This window comes from Ixodes scapularis, unplaced genomic scaffold (genome assembly GCF_016920785.2).
Source record: "Ixodes scapularis isolate PalLabHiFi unplaced genomic scaffold, ASM1692078v2 PGA_scaffold3__209_contigs__length_174095766, whole genome shotgun sequence".
NCBI lineage: Eukaryota > Metazoa > Arthropoda > Arachnida > Ixodida > Ixodidae > Ixodes > Ixodes scapularis.
In genome coordinates, this window is record NW_024609868.1 from 159,204,933 (window position 1) to 159,229,445 (window position 24,513).

The window sequence follows — 24,513 nt, forward strand, 5'->3', positions numbered from 1 at the left end:
GAAAACCGCTTGCCTCCGTAACTGAAACCAGGAGTTGACATACACTTTCAGATGTTGTGTTCGGGTGAAGGCGTGTCAAGAAGAAAAGTTTTCGTGGGCGAAATCCACTCAAGATGGTTCAAGACTTGCATGTGCCGGATCTCATTGTACTCTTATTCCGTCTCACGACAATAAAACGATGAAACCGTCATCAGGTTCATCCGTCGTTGCTTGGTGGGTGTTGTACCGTTGATTTCTCTGCTCGTTAGACATCGTGGCTATGGCGTTCAAGGCTGTCCTCGCGTCGTTTCGTGACGAGACAGTGCGTGGGAAAGTGCTGGTTGATCTGCCGGGTGCTGAACCTGCCTGCACAACGCCCTTAAAGGTATTCGGATGTTTATCTCGGGGCGCGAAAGAGGTGTTTTTTTTAAATTCCAGCCCACAGTTTGTTTATAGCATTCAGCGTTTTGGTCGTATCGGCTCCAAGTTTTTCGCTTTGGTCACGTAGCGAAGCAATCACTGCCCTTGACGTGACACTTTCACTGTAAGCTTGTCCACTTTCTCGAGGACCACTTCCACAATCCTGAGAAGCTTGTTTTCATTCTCACCGTCGCAATCACTGGTTAGATTTTTTGGCACCGTCGGCCTCTTCCGAAAAGAGGGGCGTGTCACTTGTCGAGTTTTGCCGTCGGGTACATGATGTGCATTTGTTCTTACTTAGTCCGCTGCCCATCAGCACGTCGTATTCGCCATGCGTTTGAGTTTATATATTAGGAATGAAACCGCTGGTCAGAGTCACCGCAACATTCAAGGCAATGCTGCCGACCGAGGATTTCCCCAGAGCAGTCAGCACGTACGTGTTTGTCCGGCACCATCTTGGCGCGATTTTTTATATAAAATCCGACACTAAAGCTTTGAATGGTATAGTTATTCTTCAACCCTTCTCTGCCATCTGGCGTAGCTTGTCCTCCGTTTTCGATTATTAGGTGGGCGCATGATAGTCGAACCTCAATCGAACTTTTGTCTAACTTTGCGTCAGAAGTTTGTGAAGGTCGAATGTGGTCAAAATCGGCCCTCGGTAGGTTTGTGACATCCCTAGTCACGGCCTTACGACTACTAAGCAGAACGTGCACCACGCTGCATTACGTGCAAAGATATATAAGGACTATACGTGACGTCATCGCATTATGCGGGTGTTTTATTCTGCTTAGATTCCGATTTTAATAAAATATGGTCCACGCATGAATTTAATGATTTTTTTTATGGATGGTTAGAGCATATAAATTCAGTTATCGCAATAAATGGAGTGTCATGGAAAGTGGTTTAGTGCCCCTTTAAGGCCTCAAATCCTAAATACAAATATAACGTGTCGTCGAAAAAAAATCGAACGTCAACAAATAGTCACAAAAAATGCCATTACATGCCCGCAAATAAAGCGGACTGATGTCCCGCAGACGTTGGCGGGATGTGTGCCCCGCTAAATTCACCGGACGATGTTGACATGACGTCCTCAACGTGACTATCGTCAACAGTGTTGCGAACTAAATAATTAAAAACACAGAGTGGAAATTCTGATGAACCCCTATGATTGATCTCTTTGAGGCAAAGTGAAGTCATGAGTTTTTAAGACAATTTACTGCTATAATTAGTAAACAAAAAGCTCAATAAGTAAAATAATTTGTAGAAGTCAGCTGTTTGACTAAGGCGCGCCGCTGCCATGACTAGAACGATGTCCATCGCATGATTTTACTGTTACCAGGTGTTTTCTTACCACACCTGCATACCGACGTACATCTGTATCGTTTCTATCTTTCGTGTAAAATGTGGTTTAACTTAAAGATTTTTTAGATTCAATTTACGTGCTTTGTAGGAAGTTATATTTTCCACTAGAGGTATCTGACCCGTCTAACGTTGCTTGAAACTTCAAGTAACAAGACTTCAAGTTAAAAAAAGATTATATCCCCCATGTGTTTTTTTTAAAGTTTTGTGCCTAGTTAACTGAACCCATTTTATTTGGCCCACTTCAAAAACGTATATGTATGCACGCACAAATCAGCTAAAATCATGTTTAAAAATGACACTTTAATTTCCATAATATTCCAATGTCGTCGCAAGCGTTCTTCTAACTAAAACAGTTTTGCTGAGAGAAAGCAAATATTATGACCCCATGACTCTAGCTTGCAAAATAAATTAAGGCATTAAGGCTAACAATTGTAAATTTGAAAACATTGTAGATTGCCGGAGAAAAAAACCCGCTAACATGACTTCAAAAACGCTAAAAAATCTCAACACCCTCAAAAAGTCAATTTGTCCTACTAAACAGCTGATAAAACCGTTAAGTTGTGCGAAAAAACTGCTATGTTGGAAACAGTACTGCTTGTCACTTAAAACAATAACGGGACATCATGGCCGTGTTCCAAAATTTACTCGATCTTACTCCAGGGTAAGGGTTTTGTACCTTGGTGTTCCAAAACCTACCCGCGTCCAGCACTTTTCAATCTGTGTCCTCACAGGACACGAACCGTCGGAGTAGTTTGGATCCATTTGGGTGGGATTTGGAACACATGCATGACGACACACGAACACCAGTCCCATTCTGTGTAACGTAACATGATGCACCGGCTTGAGACTCTGGCTTCAAATCGCATGACGTTATCGGAAGCTACTTGGTTTGCCATGACGCAACGCGACGTCACATCACGTGACATGGTCACGTGGTTTTTTTATGGTGCCGTGTGACGTCAAGTCACGCGACACCAAACGTCACTCCGGTGTGTTACACTGCATTACCTGAGGTGTTGGGCAAGATATTCCACAAAAGTATTTAAGATAAATTACTAAATAGCTCCTGTATAAAGTATCTAAACTACTACTCAAGTTACTATTCCAGAATGTTAACTCAATTACTTTTGGAGATGCTTGCGAATTTAGTAATTTGTATTGACTTCAAAGGCACCAGATTCTTTTTCAGCAAGTAATAGAAGTAACCAGAATAAAATCGCAGTTCCATTATGTGCAGTTCAATTCAAAGAAGTAGCGTCCCTGGTCGACGATACGCGATGGTATTTTTAAACAGATGAGCAGAAATAGGTCGCCTTAGGAAAATAATCACCTCCTCGAAAATAAAATCTTGTGGTTTTCGTAATACGTAATTTAAAGACATTGTTTACTAAGGACCATGGTCACTATATTTGGAGTTAAACTGCAGAACTTTGGGACACCACAAAAAATGGGTGAATAGCATGAAGGGATCATGCAAATTATGCATGGCGCTTGCGCGTATTCCTAAAGTAGGCTACCAAAATGTTGCATTCAGATAGGACTAAGCCTTACAAGACAGAAAAGTTTTCAATGGGATACAGAAGCACTGCAGCGCTCTGTTTCTCGCGGTTGTCGATTTCTCTATTTTTCCTCATTTTTCAACTCCAGAAGCATGTTCAGGCAAACGCACAACTTTGTAAAGTTTTTGTTTTGTTTTATTTGCATTTTAAGAGCTCATCCCACTCTTATTCTGTTTTCTGCGGTATTTGTAAAATTATCTGTCCTGATAAAACAGTTGGTCTATCACTGTCCCCCACCAGCTGTCTGTGGCAAAAACAGCACTCCCGGAAGTACCAGATTGGGGAAAAAAGCTTACATTGTTGTCCTGGTGATGGTAAAACATACAAAATCAAAGCAAAACACCTCTTGCCTTTTTGGGATCATCTCAATTTCCTTCTATAAATTTTTTTGCTTTTGCATTTTGACTCTTCATTCTGGTTCTGACTACTCCCTTGTTCTGTGTTCGGGCGCTTCTGCGTCATGTTTGTAATTGATTAGTCTTTGCGCTCGTATCTCTCGTTTCTTATTCCCGTAAAATATTGCAGAGAAAATTTTGTTTTTAGGCTTAAAGGTGTATTTGAGCTAATCAGTAAAAGATGCTAAAAAATGTAATTAAGAAAATGTAGGAAATACTTTCGATCAGTTTTTTTTCGCAAGATATGAAATTACCACAAAAGGTAATTGAAATACAGCATCTTAAGTAATGTATTTACGATAGCCCCAACTCTGGTCACGTGTGTCCCCAGAAATCATCCGTAATATAGAGATACACTAACGGTTATTAAAGATGTGCTGTCGAGTGTCAAAAAATTCGGTATCGAAACCATATTTCCCCACAACTCATACATTTATGAAACAGACAAACGGGCAATAATAAAACTATATTTATGAAGGTTTGATATTTCATTCGGCCACGAAACGATCGCGAAACATGCACGTGAGCTCAGCTGCCGCACCGATGCTATACCCGATTTTTTATTTTTTTTTTATTTTACTTTTATAGTCCGCGAATGTAATCATCTGAAATTTGAAATTTTCAATGGCCTCACGTTGTTTTCAGTTGTGCAATGGGCTTGCTAGATCCGCAGTCATGAATTTTGTGACTTTATTTCTTTAGTGTAGGTTGTTTATACTCTTTGTTTATGTTGTTTGTGGAACTGCACTTATCAGCTGAAAGTAGGGTTATTTTAACGGAAGACCTCAACCTGCCTATTTTTGATTGGACATCCGGTAAGGTAGGTAAAACTGAAGTCGCATCCTCTGGGCTTCTGTTAAATATCTATCATTGTTTTAATATGCGACAGCTAGTGAACGCCCCAACTAGAGTATCAGACACAGGCCAAGCAACATTGCATCTGCATTTTTTTAGTAATGTGATCGAAGCTGATGAGGTCGTTGTAATTGACTGGATATCTGAGCACTAAATGCTATTATTCACCATTCAACTTTCTAAATCGCCATCTTAAAACGCTCGTCCGGAAAATTTGGTTCGAGATTTTAAAAACTCGGATTATGTGTCTGTTTTCGACTACTTAGAATGGCATTTTGATGATTAGAGTCAACTCTCTGGTGTCAGAATGCTAGTTGCAAAATTTAAGGCTATAGTATTTCACTGTGTATATTATTCTTTCCCATCAAGAAACGTGTGAGCAAAGAGGGGCCGTTCTTGAATTACTATGGAAATCCTACAGTTCAAACAAAAAACAAACTGCCGAAATAAAAAAAAAACAAATGGAAACTTCTATGGAGATAGCTGATTTAGGCCTCGCGGTTCTTGAAGGAATCCCCACAAGGCTTTTGGCGCTTCTTTTGATAGCTAAGGAGACTTCGCAAGTTACAGTTAATAATGAAGCTATTTTTTGTCGACTTCGAATTTCAGCTGAATTTACAAAATACTTTCAGTTCGCGTTTACTGTGTCACGCGACCCACCGAAATGCCCTGCCTATGTTTCTTATCAGTCAGAAATGCCGGAGCTCGTTCTGTCGGAGAACTGTATCTCTAAATTGCTTTTGAACACAAACGATAAAAAGGCATATGACCCATACGATATTACAAATACGTTTCTAAGAAGACAGGCACAGTGGGTCTCAAGGTACTTATTTGAAAATTTTCAAGCTTTTCTTTGGCAGGGCAGGTTACCGGCAGATAGGTTACGTGTGAAAGCAGTGCCAAATTCACAAGTCTGCGAACAAGATGGCAACGGAAAATTATCGTCCTATATCGTTAACAGCGATATGTTATAACCTTTTAAAACATATCATATCAAAACATAATGTTCATGACTTGGAAAACAATTACTTACTATTCAAGCATCAGCACGGGTTTAGGCAGGGTCTACCAACGGTCACACAGCTATTTGAATGTACGCATGAGTTCGCGTCTGTTATATATGAACATGGTCAAGTTGATGCAGTATGCATGGATATTTCAAAGGCCCTTGGCCATATTCCGCGTTACAAATTTCATGGAAACTGTAAATTAAGACTGAATCGGAGTTTTTTAATATGGATACGTTCACGTTTAAGTTACCGAACACAGTATGTCAGTTATTGCAGTGTGTTCTCTCTTCCATTGGCAGTCTATTGAGGGTTACCCCAATGCTCGGTTTGAGGACCTCTCTCATTTTTGTTTGTACTAATGACATAGCTGCGAGTCTGCTTTCTTCTGTACATGGTAAACTTTTCGCGGATGATTGTATGCTCTTTTCTAAAATTACTACAGTTCGCAATCAAGGGTTACCAAATGCGTCTTTGAGGTCAATCAGCTTATAATGTACTACATTGGGCATGGCTATTAATATTAATGAGACGGTGCTGTGTAGTATTACCAGTAGCGTGAAAGTATTAGATTTTCGTTATTCTACAGGGAGCACAAAACTTGCAGAAGTAGATGAATATAAGTATTTAGGTGTGAATTTTAGTAATACGCTACACTGCAATAGACAAGTGGAGTATATATATGTTCAAGGGCGTATAAAAAACTACCGCTTCTTAGACGGCACCTGAGATATGCAAATAAAGATGTTATATTAACCGCATGTGCGTCCGATATTGGAATACTCAAGTTGTTTATGGGACCTGCATAAAAGTGGTAACTTAGGCGAGTTCGTGATGCATTAAAACTAAAAAAGCGCACAAATTAGAGGAAGGACGAATGAGGGGAATGTAAACTACAAGCGCTTGCCGTGTACATACCACTCACTCGTACTTCATCTAATTTTTGCGCTTTTTTTTGGTTGTGTATGGAACCTCTGCAGGAAAAAAAAAAACAGGTCACACAAATAGAAGGAATTGAGAGCCTTGTCCTACGATTTATTTTTTTCGGAATATGGGCATACGTCGTGTGTTACTGCAATGAGATCTGAGGCGAAGTTGAAGAGCCTGGAGAACAGAATAAATATTTGTAGGTTGAAATAATTATTCGTTATGGTAAGCGGGCTGACAAGAGCTGATTCTGAAAAAAAATATCTGTTGCGTTCGACAACCCATTTACATAGAACGAGCAACAACAAAGCGATTGCACCGTATCAATACAATAATGATGTCTTAAAATACTATTTTATTTTGCAGAACAATTATTGGTTGGAACGCTCTGCCAGAAGAACTTATCAGTTTTTGCAGCCCTGAGCTGTTCTGAGTCCAATTAACTGATTTTTTGTTAAATTAAGTGCTGCATGTAAAACGTATGCGCAGGCACTTCGAATTGCCTGCGCAAGCTTTACCCGTGTAGAGTTCGTGATGATGTATGTATTATGTGTTTTTTGTCCTCCCCTGCGTAGACCGACAGGCGCACAGTATTGTAAATAACTAAATAAATAATCCCCATTCATAATATGTAACATCCTTACAATATTGGCTTCGGTCAATGCAGTTATCTCAATAAATAAATAAATACATTTACACAAAGGTGCAGCGTATTTTGTGCCAAAGAAAAATTCTCAGGGTCTCATAGGTTATCCCTAAGACGACTTGAAGGCGAAAGCGCCAAGACCTTCTTAAATCGCTTTGTCATCCGTGCTAATTAGCCACACTAATTAGCCACCTTCATTAGTCAGCTTAAACTGCTGAGTCAACCCCCTCAATGTGTTTAGTCAATCTTCATAATGTGCTGAGTCATCCTTCTCATTGTTCTGAGCCATCCTTCTCAATGTGCTGAGTCCTCATGGTAATTCACTAAGTCATCCACATATTTCGCTTTAATTCCTCTGAATTCAATCTCAATCCTCTGAATCAACTTTGTCGTCCTTCTTAATTCCCATTGATTACTGTTTCTTCTCTTTAAATCCTCTTAATTCAATTTGATTCTTCTTAATTCAATTTGATTCCTATTAAATTGTTTTATCATCCTTCCTAATTTCATTGACTCTTATTCGCCTGAGTTGTCACTCAAACGTTATGGTACCTCTCATGTAGCCGACGCGTTTTCGCTCAAGGACTTTGAAGGTCGACTGAACGATGAGACATACAAGGTTTTCGCCTTAATAAACAAGGAATTTATTACCGCGCACAGCGCGCCCTTTTTTGGACTAATTATTCGCAATAATATTCAAGCTTCACGCACACATTGACTTATGTAAACCTTTGGAGAAAAAAAATATCGGGCATCATTTACGTTTGAATTATCGGCCTCCAGGTGGTCGTACGCGTTCGTATTACCATAATTTTGTTCTTTCTGACTCAGAGTCTGATGACGCCGCAACGGTGGCAATTAGGCAAATGCATTATATTGGCTCGAAGCTATGCAATACGGAAACTCGGGGGGGAAAGTTCATTCTTTTGTTTTTTGTCGTGTCTGTCTCTGAACGCAAATATCCCGTATGTGTGACGGGCGAGAAGATATGCCCGTACAGAAAGCGGCTTATCTGGAAGTGCTCCAGACTATTGCGGCGCGTTATCGTAACTAAGATTAGCCGATGAGTCCTACGCACACGACGAATTTATGGGTTTTTTTCTTAATCACATTGCACATTGTCTGGATCACAGAGAACTTTGAAGCCGCGACTGCACTCGGCGCTGATAGCACCTTACATATAAACTACGCCGAGAAACCTACGAAACACTGAAACTTGCAGCGGGTTTGAACGTCTCTGGTAAGACGCCCGGTGTAACGATGCATGGGGAAGTTTTGTTACGTGCGTCCGTCCTAATTCGCCGTCGAAAGGTCATCGTCAATGCGCTCATCGTTTCTTTGAGCTCGCGAAAACAAGGAGCTTCACCGCGATGTATTGTTGCCGCTGCTTGATTGGCTACATCGGATCCTAGCTTAGGCTGTGGTTAGAATGCGGCAGGAAGTAAAACACTGTTTAATTTAGGTTCGCACGTAAAGAGCTCGACACGGTTTTCGTAAACAAGTGATCAACAGGTTTTCTTATTTTTATATTTTTATTTCGCGAGAAGACGCTGGACGAATAACATTAATAGTAGCATTTTTCTAAAATGTATTCATCGAGCATAGCGACTTCATTAGGTAGCAAAATTTGAAGTTCGTAAATTTCTCGTGTAAACGAAATGCGCCTTAGCACCAGTGTTTTGTTCGAGCTAGCGTTGCTTCTCCGGGTGCTACTGATTAATTGGGGAAAATAAGCGTTCGAAAATAGTGTCTGCTTTTAAACACTAAATATTCCGGTTTGAATTGAAAACACAAGAAACTACATATTATCTCTTATTATGACTTAGTCTGATCAAAGTTGCTTAGATACAACACGAAAGCTTTTCTCCAACAGTAATGAGCATGGACGGTTAGGGACTTCTTGGGTTGGTATACGTAGAGAAATATTCACTTAGTGTGTAGGATTAAATAACTTATTCCGGGAGCGCAACGAAACATATTTGCCCCTTATAAGGCACAAACGCTAAACCTCATTATGCTTCGCTGATCGTTTCTCGTCAGTAAATACCATGTTGAATGCTTTTAAACCTAGATAATTTCTTCAAATAATTACTGGGGTGGATCTGGGAGCGCAGTAAGGTAACACGAATGTAAGCTGTATACCTTGAATAATAGAGTTCGGAAACATGTATTTAAAGATATGCTCGTTTTCAGCTCTTGCCAAACCGTCAAGATGGCCATCTCGTCCCTCTTCTGCGTGTGCCTGGTTATTGCCGGTAAGTAGAAACCTCCTTTCAGGAGAGCCGTCTTGGCGCATTTCTTTTTTCTTTTTTTAGTGGTGTTTTATTTTACTCGATGTCAAAGTTACTGACCACTGCAGCCGACATTCCCAAGAGATCTGCAAGGAGAACAAAAATGTGATCAGTCTAGAAAGATATATGTTAAAAACAAACACCCGAGATTAATGTCTACTTATACGAAAATACTCCTGCACTATTTTTGCGAGAAATTAATCACAATGGGGTCTTTACCAAAGAATTGTCCTTGCTTATAACAAGACCATATTTGGGTTTCTGGTCGTTTAATGTTGACGTGTAACTAAAAGAAAAATAATTCCGTGTGCAGAGTTGTTTGGAGATGAGTGGGAGATATGATCTGCCCCTGTTGCTTTCTCTACCTCAGCAAAAGTGTTTCGTTTCTCGGCGCCTCTATCCGTTTAAAGTCATCATGGAAAATATCCGCCAGCTCGCCTGCTCACTGTCAGTATTTTGAGTAATGTTCTGTCAATTCATTTCAGAGATCAATTTTTTTTTTTTTTTTTTAATTTTACGAAATTTTAGTCGCTTCAGTCGAAGTCGATACAACGCCGCCTAAAACTTCGTCTCGAGCTCGAATGCTCAGTGCTTGATCATATGGCTTCATCTCAACGTTTAACAAATTATTCTGGTAGGTTAAGCACCTCATCTAATGTCTCTTCATATTTAAGCAGTCAACCAGACTTAAAAGGAACGAGGTCATATCTTAAATTGAAACAAAATTTCAAGCGTGACGGACATGGATTTTTTTTTTTATATTAGCAACGATGGCATATGGTACTATAAAAGAATACAAGTCGCTTGTCATAGAAAATCCAGTAAGCGAACGTAACCATAATATGGATTCTATTGTCACGAATGACATGCAGATTATACTTAAAGTTCTCTTTGTATATTTGCAATTTGGGTTAATTAATTTATGCATGCACGTGTTATTCGGCATAGAGGTATAGCAAGCGCACTCTCATGGCAGCATCTCATAAGACACGAAGTGTTTAAGTTAAGTGTTTGTTTTAAACCGCGGGAAGACTGTCAAGCATACTGGGCCTCTGATGTAACCGCTGTAGACGAGAAATTTACCCGATACAGTACCAGTGCTAGCCTGGGGTATTCAACGGGCATCGCACCGTAGTTGCGCTCGACGACACGCCGGTCCGATGCTCACCCAGGTCACAACGGAAAAAAATGCGATCCTTCAGGGACTGTTGGGTGACGTCGCCGTCCCTCGTTTTCCAGCGACTCCACGTTTAGTTATTCACCAGGGGGGAAGCAAGCTTGAAGTTTTGGTCAAGTTACGTTCCCATTTTGTTAGTTAGTGCACCCGATGAGTCGCAGCCCTTTGTTGTCAATCAACTAGAGGCAATCACAACTAACCTGGCCGTCGTATCTTTGCGTCAATTTGTGAAGAGGCCAACTGACAATGAGCGAAAGACAGTAGTCTATATCGATTGACGCCCACCACCGACTTTGATGTGCTGATTATGCCCCAGGAAACATTCGTAGGTTTTTCACAACACTATGAAAAACGCGCAACGCGGAATACCCATACTTTTCAGGAAGTAAAGAGAGGATATGAGGACGTTCTGCTCCGATTCAATCAAGCTATTAAAGGTTTAAGGGGTTTCTTGATGCGTTTTGCGAAAGGCCGCCTTGCACTGACTTTCAGATACTCCAGAAATATACTGGATACTACTAATAATATGTACCGTTATCTTTCGCTTGCCGACGTAGCCACGAGATACTGCTTTCCACGTGGAGGCTGTATTACGTGCCCTGGAACATAGCGTTCTCCACGAGCAACGGTGTCAAAAAGTCGGGGTACATCTGCTATCAGTCCTAATTTTATCACTTACCCGTGACGCTAAAACTTCAAGAAATCATTTTGCACTGTTCATGGTATCGATATTAGGTGTTTTAGCCATTGTATAGCTGCTAATTATTTTGTAATCTAAATATTGCATTAAATGTCTTCCGGTGTATATTAAATTATTTGCTATAACAGAAAGCCATAAACCTAATTCTTTTAATTACGGGACTGCTGTCTTTAATTCGACTACGCAACAAATACTGTACGAATAACAAACGTTTTACTTCATTTAACGTATAATATTTAAATGTTTGAATATTTGACTCTTCACCACTGTAACTTACCTTCCAATGCTTTTTTTTGCGTTCTGCGTAACCAGAATAATGTACGTGGGGCAGAATATTCCAAATAGTGTTGTCAAATAGACACGGTATCAAATACCAAATATGTGGATTAGTTGCTTATGTGGAGAATATGCTATAATATTCTACAGCGTATTCACATCCTAAATATTTATGTTATGCCACACTGCTCTAACATTCTGGCAGTTGGACACATTTCCTTTATTTCTTCTAATACTGTGTATTAATTTTCGAAGCCTGTTACTGAAGTCTTAACTTCGTAAGCAATGAAAATCTGACTACAATCCCCCCCCCCCCCCCCCCAGAGGCATTCATACACTACGTGCCACTCTGAAGCAGATCTAATTATTTGTCCTACCAGGTGCAGCCATCAACTGTAAATAGAATCGGTTAGTTTGCAGATAATGTCATTTGAAAATATGTTTTACTCAGCACACGTACAAAAATTTGGAATCGTGTTATTGTCCAATAATAAGCGATCTGCACATTTTATAAGAGAAGTTGTTTACTTTTCGGTATATCAAAGTTTTCACGACAGTCGTTATACAAACCCTAGCGACCTTGGCACTGCAAAAAGAATGTACAATCAATAAATGTCATTTTATATCTTTACGCTAATCTTTGTATCAATAAGTCTATGCATTATTTCTCGTACGTAAACAATAAATAATGAAACAGCTAATCCGAGTGAGCAGAAATAAATAAATAAAATCAAAATTTTTCCATGTGACGATACATCTGAACAAATGGATTTAATGCCGCTTTCGCACTACCTACATAAGAGCCGTAAATTTCGGCTCGCGGGAAGCCCAAGGCATGTAAAAACCGTGCCTGGAATTCACGACATCACATTAAATTGCACTTTTCGCAACGCGCTGGGTTGTAATTTAAAGAAATAAAGGTTCCTCGTATATTCAAAAAAATATCACCGCCAAACACAAAGAGCATTTCTGGCAGATCTGACTACACTTCTACACTTCTATTATTTAGCATAGTGCCAACGCGTTTTCGTCATTATTGTGCAGTTTTCTTGCACCTTTGCATTTAATTGCTTATAAGCGTACTAGGGTTGTTAATCTTGATGACAAAAATCTAACTCGAAAGGTATTAACCGGCAAAGACCTCGTCTGCCAAACATATAGCGACCTTAGCACTGCAGGGCTAGCAGGCGCCCAATGTCGGGAGTAAGTGGGCGATTCTACGAAATGTTCTCGAAAAGATTTTAAAACGTTTTCTAGCTTGAAAAAAAAAAAGAAAAAAAGAACGAGGAAACGCATTGTTGATTGTGTTGTTTCCTCCCAATTGTAGCGCTACCGGGCCAAACCAGGTATCGAAGAGTTCAAACGAACTATTATTTTATTCAAAAGAAATAAGTGAATTTCGGAAATTATTTGGTGGTAAAATGGTGGCCAAATAAGTTCGAGAATAGATAAGGCTAAATGGCGCAAACTACGTAGAAAGGGCCCAAATGTCCTATTGAAAGTTTCAGAAGAACACAGATAGCGTTTGAATAAGGCAACAGTTAATTATGGCAGCTTTGCATTTGGTCTGGACAGCGAGCGCTACAATGGGTGGGGATAGAGCGTTCGGCAATGCGTACACTATTTTTTTCCGGGAAACAATATATTTATTTATTTATTTACCCTCAAGGCTTGAGGCATTAGAGAGGGGAGTGGATTACATTTCATAAGAAAATTCAACATTTTCAGCTATTAGTATAGGCCAGCGGTTCTTAAATAGGGGTCCCCGGACCCTTTGGGGTCCGCGAAGGCATTCTAGGGGTCCGCAAAGCCTTGCCTTGTGAGTCAAGTCGGGCAAGTGTTATTGTGTTATTTTAAAGTGTTATTTTATCCTATTGAGAGGAGACGTTTCAATTTTCGGGTGAGTTTTCTAGCTTGTACATCAATGGGAAAAGTCTACTTGACGCCAGCCCTTTGTTATATCCAAATATTATATATCATTATCATTATAAACCTTTCCCTTCCCCTCGACACGAACGGGGTCCTCCACCATTTTCGCCGATTCACAAGGGGTCCGTGAAACATCACTGCATGAGAACCACTGGTATAGACAAAAAGGAGGCTCCTAATCATAGCATGATAGATAAAGCGTTCTTGAAAAAAGTGTGGTCTTCCATGGTTGCCGTAGGTGCGGGAAGGCGATTCCACTCATCTGATGTGCTTGGGAAAAAGGACTGAAAAACTGCGTTAGTTTTGCAGAATGGAATTCCAACCTTAAAAGCATGATCCAACGTGGATGAGATGTACGGGGGAGATAAAATAAAGTCATGGCGCAGATATGGGTGATGAAAAAACTTGTGAAATAGGCACAGTCGAAATAATTTACGGCGAGATGCTAGAGTTGGTAGGTTGAGGCTAGATTGCATTGAGCTTATGCTGGCAGTTCTGTTATAGTTAGATAGGATAAAACGAACTGAAATATTTTGAACCATTTCAAGTGAACCTATTAAAATTTTCTTGGTAAAGATCCCACACAGGTGAAGACTATTCAAGTTTTGAACGGATTAATGTCTTATATAGCAAAAGTTTTAAGGACGGAGGGGCTTTTGAGAAGTTACGTCGAATGTATGCAAGCATTCTGTTAGCGTTGTTAATAACATACGAGATTTGAGCGGTCCAGGTGAGATAGGCTGTAATGTGAATGCTAAGGTACTTACTTGTAAGAAGTGACGGCATGAAGGGGACGGTGATTTAGAAAATATGTGCTTTTCTAGATACGCGCATATATCTTAATTTATTGACGTTTAGGTTCATATACCATGCTTTGCACCATTCAGAGATGGCATTAAGGTCCGACTGCAGGTTAGTTATATCGTCATCACAAGTTATTTCGCGAAAAACCACGCAGTCATCGGCAAACAAGAGAATGTTAGAAAAAACGCAAGAAGGTAGATTGTTTATGTAGATAAGGAAAATGAGAGGTCCAAGGACATAACCTTGTGGCACACAGGAGTGAATACAAGTTATGTTCACTCCGGAATTGGGAAAAACGCTGTATTTCGTCTTAACTTTTTGCTTATGTGTTTCGTCGTCCAAGTTGTATGTTGTCAATAAGTGTTATGATTTTGCCATCAAAGCGACACAGAACTGAACTCCCAAAGGGCATTTTTTAATGAGCCCGAAGAGAACACCCATGTCCCAAATACCCCCCCCCCCCGCCCCCCCGCCTAGAAAAAGAATAAAAAAATAGAAATATGCCGGTACAACGAAACACTTATTTAGTTTAGAGCAACTCCGAAATGTAATTTTATTGTGAGACGCAGACCCCAGATTAAAATCATGTTTCAAATAGCTCCTAGACAATCTGACCTTCCTCCAAAAATCATTTTTTATGTGCCTAGGTTATGTAAAATACTTCAGCAGAAACGAACTTTTATCGCAATATTTACGTTACCAGACTTGTCCCAAATCAGGAACGATTCGCATTTTAAAACCATTACAAAAACGTCACCCCGCCCCCCCCCCCCCCCCTCCTCCGAAAGGGGAACGTGCTTTAAAGTCACTGGGCCTCCCGACGGAAGTATTGCGAGAAAATGCATTTTTCAGGGAAACTATTCTCGTGATACCCACATGTCTTATTCCGGTACTTGAAAATGTCTTATTGATAGCTGATTGCCCCTTTAAATCATGGGACTCTTTTCCGTCCCTTAAAATGGCCTTTGCTTCGTTTCAGGTGCTTTCGCCGGTTCCATACAGGATGCCAACATGTACATGGACGCGGTCCTCCGAGATCACCTTCCCAACAACGTCCGTTCCCTCAACCTGGACCCCGTCGGCGTCCCGGCATTCAACGTGAAGGTCGACTCCACGGGTTTCACCAACCGCGACCTCAAGGCGGAATTCAGGTCCGGAACCCTTTACGGCCTCTCGAGCACTCTCAGGCGCCGCGGGGACTGCGGCGTCCCTGGCTGGCAGGGGGCCAACGTCACCACGGGCTGCTACATGTCTCTGGACGGTCTTCGTATCACTTTCGACGGATCCGCAAAAGGATACGACATGAGCGGCAGCAAGAAGGACTTCAGCATGGACCTGGTCGTTGAGAAGACCAACGCTTTCGTGGAAGCCACTGGTTGGAGCGGTAAGTGCGCGCTGTCTTTTGTGCGAAGCTGCGGGGCTCGTGACCACGATGAAAACGCATAATTCTAGTACAACACGAGGCGGCATAGTTGATATTAGAACCAGAGGCATTAACGCATTGAAACAGTGGGGCTTGGAAGTGGTCCTCCAATCTCTTTAGGCGTTCTTGTTGTATATGTTAGCTGAAGACACGCGAGGCGTGACGACAATCTCACTAGTTCTGTAGGTAGTGGTACTGTGGCCTTTGCATATCAAATAATAAAAACGTCAAAGAACTAGTCTCGAGACAACAAGAAGTGCGATTCTTCGCAGTTCTTGCAGCACTTCTTAAGTTGATAGTGATATTAGCACAGAATTCAAGGGAGAGGGAGGGAAACTCCCCGTTACTTGTGTGACGACGTCGGCGTAGCCACCTGCCAAGGCGGTTCTAAGAAGAGAAGTCGACGGAAGCCGACACAAGTCGAAAACCGAAAGCAGTATCAGGAATCACATATCTCCCTCCGGCCTAGCTCCCCTTGAGAAGCAAAGAGAGACGCCAGGACGGAGAGACGCGGTGCGAGGAGGACCGGAAAGGAGGACATCGTCGGGGAAGAGAAAGAAGGAAGGGACCCCGACGAGTCGATCCCAGATGCTGTCCGTCCGGCAGACGTGCGGGGACCACGCATCGGTCCTCCCGTTTCTGTTGGAATTAAAATATATTTAGAGTTTGCAAGCGCATTCTTCTCGTCCTCTCTCTCCGCTTTGGGACGACCCGAACTCTACACTTCTATTTCCCGAACATTTCCAATGCCCCTGGTTTAATGTGAGCCAACGGTGGTAATTACGATAAGACTACATTACATACTGCAGCATATTGTTTTTTCTTAGGTTTAAACAAAGCTTGATTCCAGAAATGTAGCAGAGATACTTTTTGGAAGGATTCACCGGCGTGAAGTTTGAAGTATTTTTATCCGTAATTCATCACTTCCTACAAGCCATATCTGGCGCCCTTTCAGGTTAGTAAACAAGATGAGAGCAGCGTTATTAAGAACAGTTTGTTGCTTGTCTGCTACAGATTGAGTCGACCTGTGTACCCGAAGGTGTGCTATTTGAAAGTGCGGTACGACTTCTAACCTGGAATTCTTATACCGAACAATAGATATGTGAATTAACGTCGCTATAACAAAAATTTCCATAGAAATCAGATCAGGTGATATTGGCCGTCATTAACTTTGAGTCTGGAGCACTAGCTTTTACTTCACCAGATTCCAAGTGTAGCGCAGATTAAAATGATAAGTCACGAGGTCACCCCAGAAGGCGTTCGGAAGAACCCTAGCTTACAGAAACCTACATGTGTGCTTCAAAGGGGAGATTTAGATCCAATGTTGGTAACCGGAATATCTTTGATATTTGATTAGATAGCGGACATAAGAACGGACACCCGCTAGGTTGAATACCGCATAGGCCAAACGTCTGAAAAAGAATAATCAATTCTAAAACTGTTTCATCCCAATTCAACATAAAATAACTATTGATAATCATGCTATTTGTCAGGCCCGTAAGGTACCAAGATATCGAATATTATTTATGTATTCGGTTATTACTCCGATTCGATGTTAAATAGAACTTCATTTTACCTTATTGTGTTTAAAAAATGTATCGATATATAATTGCAATTTATAACTGAACGGCTAGGGTATTTGATGTACTTATTAACCAAATAACGTGCTCAACACTTCTTGGGGTATGTTTTGTGTCCTTCGCCAATGTTATTAGGATTGACCAGCGCTTAGAATAGCTGAGCCCCAGAGATATATTGCTTCTTTCGGACTTTCTTTACGAAACAAAACATGAATTTCTACCAAACCATGTTATTACAACGTTGTTCGTTCGCTCTGTATTTTTTAGGCCGCCCAGCCGTGCTGAAGACCCTGACTGTGACAGGTGTCAACTTCCGCATCAACATGAACAAGAGCCTGAACTTGAACAGCAAGAGGCAGAAGAAGTTCGAGAAGGCCATCAGTCAGAGCGTCCAGAACCTCTTCTTGGGGGTGCTCTATGGTCCTTTCAGGGAGGCACTCAACCGCTCTGTTGCCAGGGTGGCTCTGCCAAGGGCGTAGGCAATCTCGTTGTGAAGAAAAAAATAAAAAAACGAGCAATATTGAATATTTCATGTTCGATCTCAGCATGAATATTGCGCATAGGGAAACTTATCATACTCCGTTTCACCACACGTCCGAGAGTAGTCAAGACTACACAACATACGAGTACACACATACTAAAAACGCAAGGTCACGGGGCATTATCTCCGATTGATTTGTCTAGCCGGCGATAGCACACACACAGAGAAAGATGAATGCTATGACGCTGCACTTTTTTCGCTGCTTGATCAACCCCAACCGCTAAATAAGCGGTTCGGTTCTCCGCTATGCACGTTTCTACGAAGAAGGGGGTCATTGAGACAAGATAGCGGAACTGAAGAAATCAACCCCTAAAAGTGGACCGCCTCGAGCAAAACCGGACGTCTGGTCACCTTATGGAATGTCAGAACCGTCAAGCCGTAGTCATATTGCTTATACATTTTTCGGAGGACAGTCTGCATACACCGTCTGGGCCGTGTTCCATTCTTGTCGCATTAGTTCTGTCGCATTGGTTCTAAACTCAGGGCAGACATGTTCCCGGCATACCGTTATTCATGAAGCAAATATGGTTCGAAGACCTTTCAGGCGTCTGCGTAGCTAATTCTGTCTTCACGACACCAGCCAACACCGTATTTTGGCTGCAGTTTCAGTGTTGGGGATGTTTATTAGACAATGTGCGAACATATCAAACATAATTTAAAGCGAATCTTTGCCGACCGTCGCATAATGCATATTACCCTACTGAAAAATAGTATATGAATCTATATAAGAACTGATATGAAATATCAAAAAACTGATATGCGACATATAAAACTGATATGAAATATCTAAAAACTACTATGCGACATATAAAACTGATATGAAATATCCAAAAACTGATATGCGACATATGAAACTGATATGAAATATCCAAAAACTGATATGCGATATTCGAACTGATGTGAAATACCCAAAAACTGATATGCGACATATAAGAACTGATATGAAATATCAAAAACTGATATGCGACATATGAAACTGATATGAAATATCCAAAAACTGATATGGGATATTAGAACTGACATGAAATACCCAAAAACTGATATGCGACATATAAGAACTGATATGCAACATATGCCAACTGATATGAATGTGTCCAATAAACATATCAGAAATAAATTCCTATAATTTTTTTTTTTCAGTATACGACGTCCTGCGCGGGAAAGCAAACACGTGGCTTGGAACCGCAGTGGAGCGGCTTGATTTACTGGCTTTCAAATAATTACGGCATGCGCGTTTACTTTTTATTAACAGATTCGTCCCCTGAGCCGTTGTAAATACTCTCAGAGATATGACATTACTGAAAAAAATCCAACACGCTGAAAATATTATTAAATATTATTTATTCCGCAGTTGGTCACCGAAAAACTCCGTACTTACAAAACGACCTGTATAAAAGGCGGAAACGCAGAGCTCCGAGGTAGTTATTGGGTGTGTTGTTGTATTCATGTTTGTTGTGCCGTGTGTGTGTATATGCGCTCAATGTATTCGTTCATCTGATGTTAGCGGTATGCGTAATGTATCTACATGATGGCGTGAGTAAATAAATATATTTTTGTAGCACATGAATTGGGCGGTACCTAGCGCAACCTATAGCCTAATGTAACTGACATGCGGCATATGAAACTGATATGAAATAATAAGTTCTGATATGAAAAAGGTGTTCAATAAACATATCAGAAAAAAAATTCATATAATTTTTTTCAGTAGGGTATTTCCCCCTTCTTGTCTGTTAAAAGTTAATTAGGGAGTTGTAGCGAGTAGTTTTCAGAGCACACGGTTCCGAAATAAGGATCTGTGCAGCTGATCCCTTCCGTGAAACCGTACGTGAAATTTGAAATAATTTAGCGAGTCGTAAAACTGCGTAAACGATGATGATGATTGCGTTCTACCGGCAGAGCTATCTTCTAGTAAACATGTGAAACGGTCAATAGCGTGCCAATCCGTGGCTAATCGCGCTTCCGGCTTACTACTGATGTAAACAAGGCGGCCGGCATAACATTTACCGGTCGCATTTTCGGGTCCCGCAAAGTTAAAGGGAGTAAACAAATTAAGGCTCCAATCCACACTGTGAAGCTGTGCAATTACCTGCAACGATAGGTTACTGCATTATAGACCCTTTTTATGGCAAACGTCCCGAGGTGATGCTCCAGTCCTGGACGTTCCAGAAAACTTCCGGTTTATAAAAAAATATGAACAAAGGCTACCTTAACCCGCTGCTTGAAATGTAGATGAAACGTTTCAACACCAATTCTCCAGGTGAATGCCAAAAAATGAAGGAGTAAGATATATGTTAAAATGTTTGGAGTATTCCTGCAAACAAACTTGCCTCCTGCAAAATTGTACAGACGAATGCCATCGTTAAATTTCCAACTTTGTTATCCTTGTAGCATTTATGCCTTCTATAGACCTTTTCCACAAGCGCGCCGCCATCTTGAATTGACGTCACTTCCAGTATGGGCAAAAACATTACTTTGCCGTTGCCACGCCAATAGAAGACATTTAGGATATAAGCCTAACCGTCACACATTCTCGTTTTGGTTCGCCTCTATTTTTTTACTAGTTACAGGTTGAAACGTTGTACTTTTTTTTCGTCGCCCATACTGGAAGTGACGACAATTCAAGATGGCGCCGCCCTTGTGGAAAAGGTCTATAGCACTCGTGACATAAGCAAGCACATGAGGCTTGCAAAGAATGTGCGACCGGTAGTCGCTTGGGGCGCAAGCGACACTTGATGGTTGTAAACAGCAAAACGGTCGATAACAAATTATTGACGAAATAAAAGTAAATGTTCTGTACCAAAACGTTTTTATATATAAAAGACTTCGTACGCTGCCGTGGCCGCTGCAGCTTATGCAACCGCAATTTTACCGTGAAACGCATGCGGGGAGCGCTGCGTGCTTATCATCTATTACGTGGTTTTGACACTTGTTTTGTGATTTTCTTATTGAAACAAGTGTCAAAACCACATGTTAAAAGATAAGGCGCACGATGGTTCCTTGTCGACGGACACGAAAAAACCAAACCTACATACAGCTTCGCTGTAAAGGTATCTGAACGACCCTGAAGGTAGTGGTGTATTTCCGTCATATTGAACTTGAACGATCGTTCACGTTTAGTGCCGTCTAACCAAATCACTTCGTTTGCACGCAGTCATCATGGCAGCTAATTATCTAGCAGATCGCTCAAATTTACTAGGATGCGTAGTTCACAGCATTCACGATCCCTTACTATGGGGACTAGTCCACGAAATGACTTGGTTGCACCTCTTAAATGAAGCAGAGTAAGGGCATGTTCACACGTACAGTTGAGAGCTAAGTCATCGCGCCGTGAGCGCTCGAAAAAGCGCTCTTGTGACGCTTTCTAGCGCGCGACTAATGGCTCGTTCACACATGCGGATTCGCAGACAAATCCGCAGGGAAATTGACGCCGGGAGGGCGAATCCCCTCGCCGGCAACGGAATATTCGACCGCCGGTGCAATCGGTCCGAAACCAATTCTTCCCGCGGCACAAAATTCTACCAATTCTTCAAGGCACGAAATTCGCAGTCGTCATGTTAAAGCGCTGCCATGTCGCCCACCTTCACTGCGCCAAGGAAACCTTCGTCTTCCTCGTCGTCGTTTTGGCAGGTGGTGCCTCAACGGGGGCTCTCGGCAGACAGTCGGCGTTACTGTGTTTGCGACCTAATTTTTACGCAATGGTCATGTCGAAATTCTGCATTCGGAGACTAGAGCGGGCGAGGCGTCCAGAGGGATCCTTTAGGTTCCCGATCTAACACAGCGACTGGTGATATGTGACCACGCGGAATGGACTGCCATACAAGTACGGCCGAAACTTTGTAATCACAGAGACGACAGCATGGCTTTATTTTTCTGTCTTGGAGAAGCTGCATTCTACCTTAGGCAGCGCCCGACTTGCGTAAGCAATCACTCGCTCCGTACCCTCGTGCCGTTGGACCAGTACCTCACCAATAGTATTACTTGCGTCTGTGTGGATTTCCATTTCTGCTAACTGGTCGAAATAGCCGAGGGTCAGGGGTGTCTGAAGTCTTCGCTTGACCTCGTCAAATGCCCGCTGTTGTTCTTTTCTCCCTTGGAACTTCACAGCGCCCTTTGTGAGATGCGCTAGAGGCGCAGAAAGCTTGGCAAAATCTTGAAGGAAGCGCCTATAGTAGGCAAAGATACCCAGACATCTTCTAATGGCCCTCTTGTCCGACGGTGGTGAAAAGGCGGCTACAGCGCGCCTCTTCTTGGAGTCAGGGCGAACACCTTCGTTGTTCAGGAAGTGGCCTAAGAACTTTAGTCCGTCATAGGCGAAGCGGCATTTCTTCGGTTTGAAGGGGAGTCCAGCGGTCTTGAACACTTGTAGTACTGCTGGAAGGTCTCTCAGGTGCTCTTCAAAATTTCGTGAAAAGACAACGACTTCGTGTAGGTAGGCGAGGCAGCTCTGCTATATCAAACCTGCTAGCATGGCGTCCACGATACGCTGAAAAGTTGGGGGTGCCTACAAAGTCCGAAATTCATCACTTTAAACTCGCATAATCCGTCGGACGTGACGAAAGTCGTTTTCTCACGCTCTCGCTTGACGACATGAATCTACCAATAGCCACTATTCAGGACTATCGACGAAAAATATTGGGTGGCGCAGCCGGCCCAGGGTATTGTCCACTCGAGGCAGTGGGTAGGCGTCCTTTTTTGTCACGGCATTTAGTTGACGATAGTCTTCTCAGAAACTCAGTGTCCCATCCTTCTTCTTTACCAGGGCCACTGCGACGCCCAGAGACTGCTTGAAGGCGGGATGATGTCGTCATTGAGCATTTCTTGTACTTGTTCTTAGATTACCTCCCTTTCTTTTACGGAGACTCGGTACGGCGATTGGTGCACAGGGAGCCCGTCGTCGTCGGTAACAATGTGGTGCTTCGCTTCCGTCGTTTGTCGCACCCTTGAAGATGTGGCAAAGCTCTCAGTGAACTCGCCGAGGAGGTCAACCAGCCGTCGTTGTTCTGTAGCAGGAAGCTTCGGATCGATGTCCAGATCCGAGGGTAGCGTTCTCTGGGGCTGAAATGAAGAGGACTCTTCCGAGAGTGCAGTGATGGTGACTAAGCCCTGAAGCACCTCAATGTGGCCAACGGCGGCCCTTTTATTAAGGTGCTTTGGCTCTTGACGGAAATTTGTAAAAAGTATTTGGCGCGCCCGTCTCGAAGCACTGTTGCACCTCTTGCGACTCCGAGTCCTCATTCTAGGAGCAACTAGACGCTGCCCTCGAGCGGACTTCAACGCAGTAAGCTTCATTGGTTACGACAGGTACAAAAATACTTGACCGTGGCGGCAGGTTTCCATTGTCGGCGAGGACACGGACCACGGTTGACGTCATTTTTGTTTCGTCCGGTGGTGGAACAGGTTTTTGCAACATAAACCTGTTCGCTCCTAGATCAATGAGAGCGCCCCGCTCGAACAAGAAGTCCATTCCCTCGCACACTCCTGAAGAACTGCGAACTTCACCGGACAGGTTTTGCCATGAATCTCGACGCCAGCTGTACAGCTTCCGTCGGGTGTGATGAGGTGCCCTCCAGCGATTCCTATCTGTGGGTCATCCCACCGTGTTGTAACTTTTTGTAGGCGGCGAGAGAGCTTCCCACTCGGAACCAAATAGTCTGCTCCGGTGTCGATGAGAGCCGTCGCGTCATGGCCGTCAATAGCTATGCTTAGAATGTTCGGCACCGTCACATTTCCTTTCTTCCGTGGCGTATCGTCATTAGAGGAGGAGCCCTCCAATGTTTGGGGAGGATACTTACTTCGACGGTGAACGGAAACTCCACCTATCTGTGTTGCCGCGCTTAGTTTTTTCGGCGTGGCATGGGGGGGACAATCTTTGTCGGCGGGAACGGTGAAGTGTTGACTCTGGACTTCGCTGGGACGGCGAACATGAGCCTCGGGGTGCAGCCGGGATCGGAGACGGCGATCGGCGCAGGTACTCCTCAATATCTCTCGGCTGCTCACCAATGCGGGGCCGAGGGTCGTTCGGCGCGAACCCTCGTAGGTTCATCTGGCGGAAGCTGCACCGCCGATTAAGGTTACCGGCATCTCCACAGTTGTAGCAGATTGGGCGTCGGTCGGCCGTTCGCCACACGTCGGTCTTCCGAGGGACACGGGGCTCCTGGTTGTTGCATGGGACTTGGTTGTCGTGGCGTCGGGCATACTGCTGCGCTGAAGACTGATGTTGAGGCGGAGCGGCATAACAGAGACGCGGTGACGGTGGCCGTGGGGCCACTGCGGCGTACGTCAACGTTGGCTCCGCAGTGGCGGCCACGCTGTCTGAATCCATTGGTTTGAAGGCTCGCTGTACTTCTTCCTGAACCACCTGGGCTACAGAGAGCGAGGCCGGGCGTCCAGCAGTGGGCAGCAGATTCTTTAGCCCTACATGTACGACGTCGCGAATCATTTACCCCTTCCCAGTCAGTCTGGAGCCGCAGACCTAACCCGGTGGGGGGGGGGGAGGGGGGGGAGGGGGGGGGGGGCAACTACGCCGGTGTGCCACTGCTGCTGGGTTGCCCTTGCAAGGATGGCGCGCTCCATGTTCGTCGCCCCGGTGACAAATCCTTAAAGGGTCGTCGTTGGATTGCGCACGAGTCCACCGAAGATGTC

General features: G+C 42.9%; 1 protein-coding gene across 2 annotated transcripts in view; it reads left to right on the forward strand.

Annotated features, from left to right (window-relative positions):
* Positions 1-17,855, forward strand: part of LOC115323325 — a 35,879-nt gene extending 18,024 nt beyond the window's left edge. The window contains exons 1-4 of one of the 2 annotated variants that reach the window (XM_029983711.4): positions 8,269-8,390; positions 9,344-9,405; positions 15,307-15,711; positions 17,598-17,855. In XM_029983711.4, coding sequence (XP_029839571.2) covers positions 9,363-9,405; positions 15,307-15,711; positions 17,598-17,809 — 660 coding nt within the window. In that variant the 5' untranslated portion in view covers positions 8,269-8,390; positions 9,344-9,362 and the 3' untranslated portion in view covers positions 17,810-17,855. Of the gene's footprint in view, positions 1-8,268; positions 8,391-9,343; positions 9,406-15,306; positions 15,712-17,597 lie in introns of those variants that run through there. The other variant, XM_040501067.2, reaches the window with a different exon arrangement.
* The last annotated feature ends 6,658 nt before the right edge of the window (positions 17,856-24,513 follow it).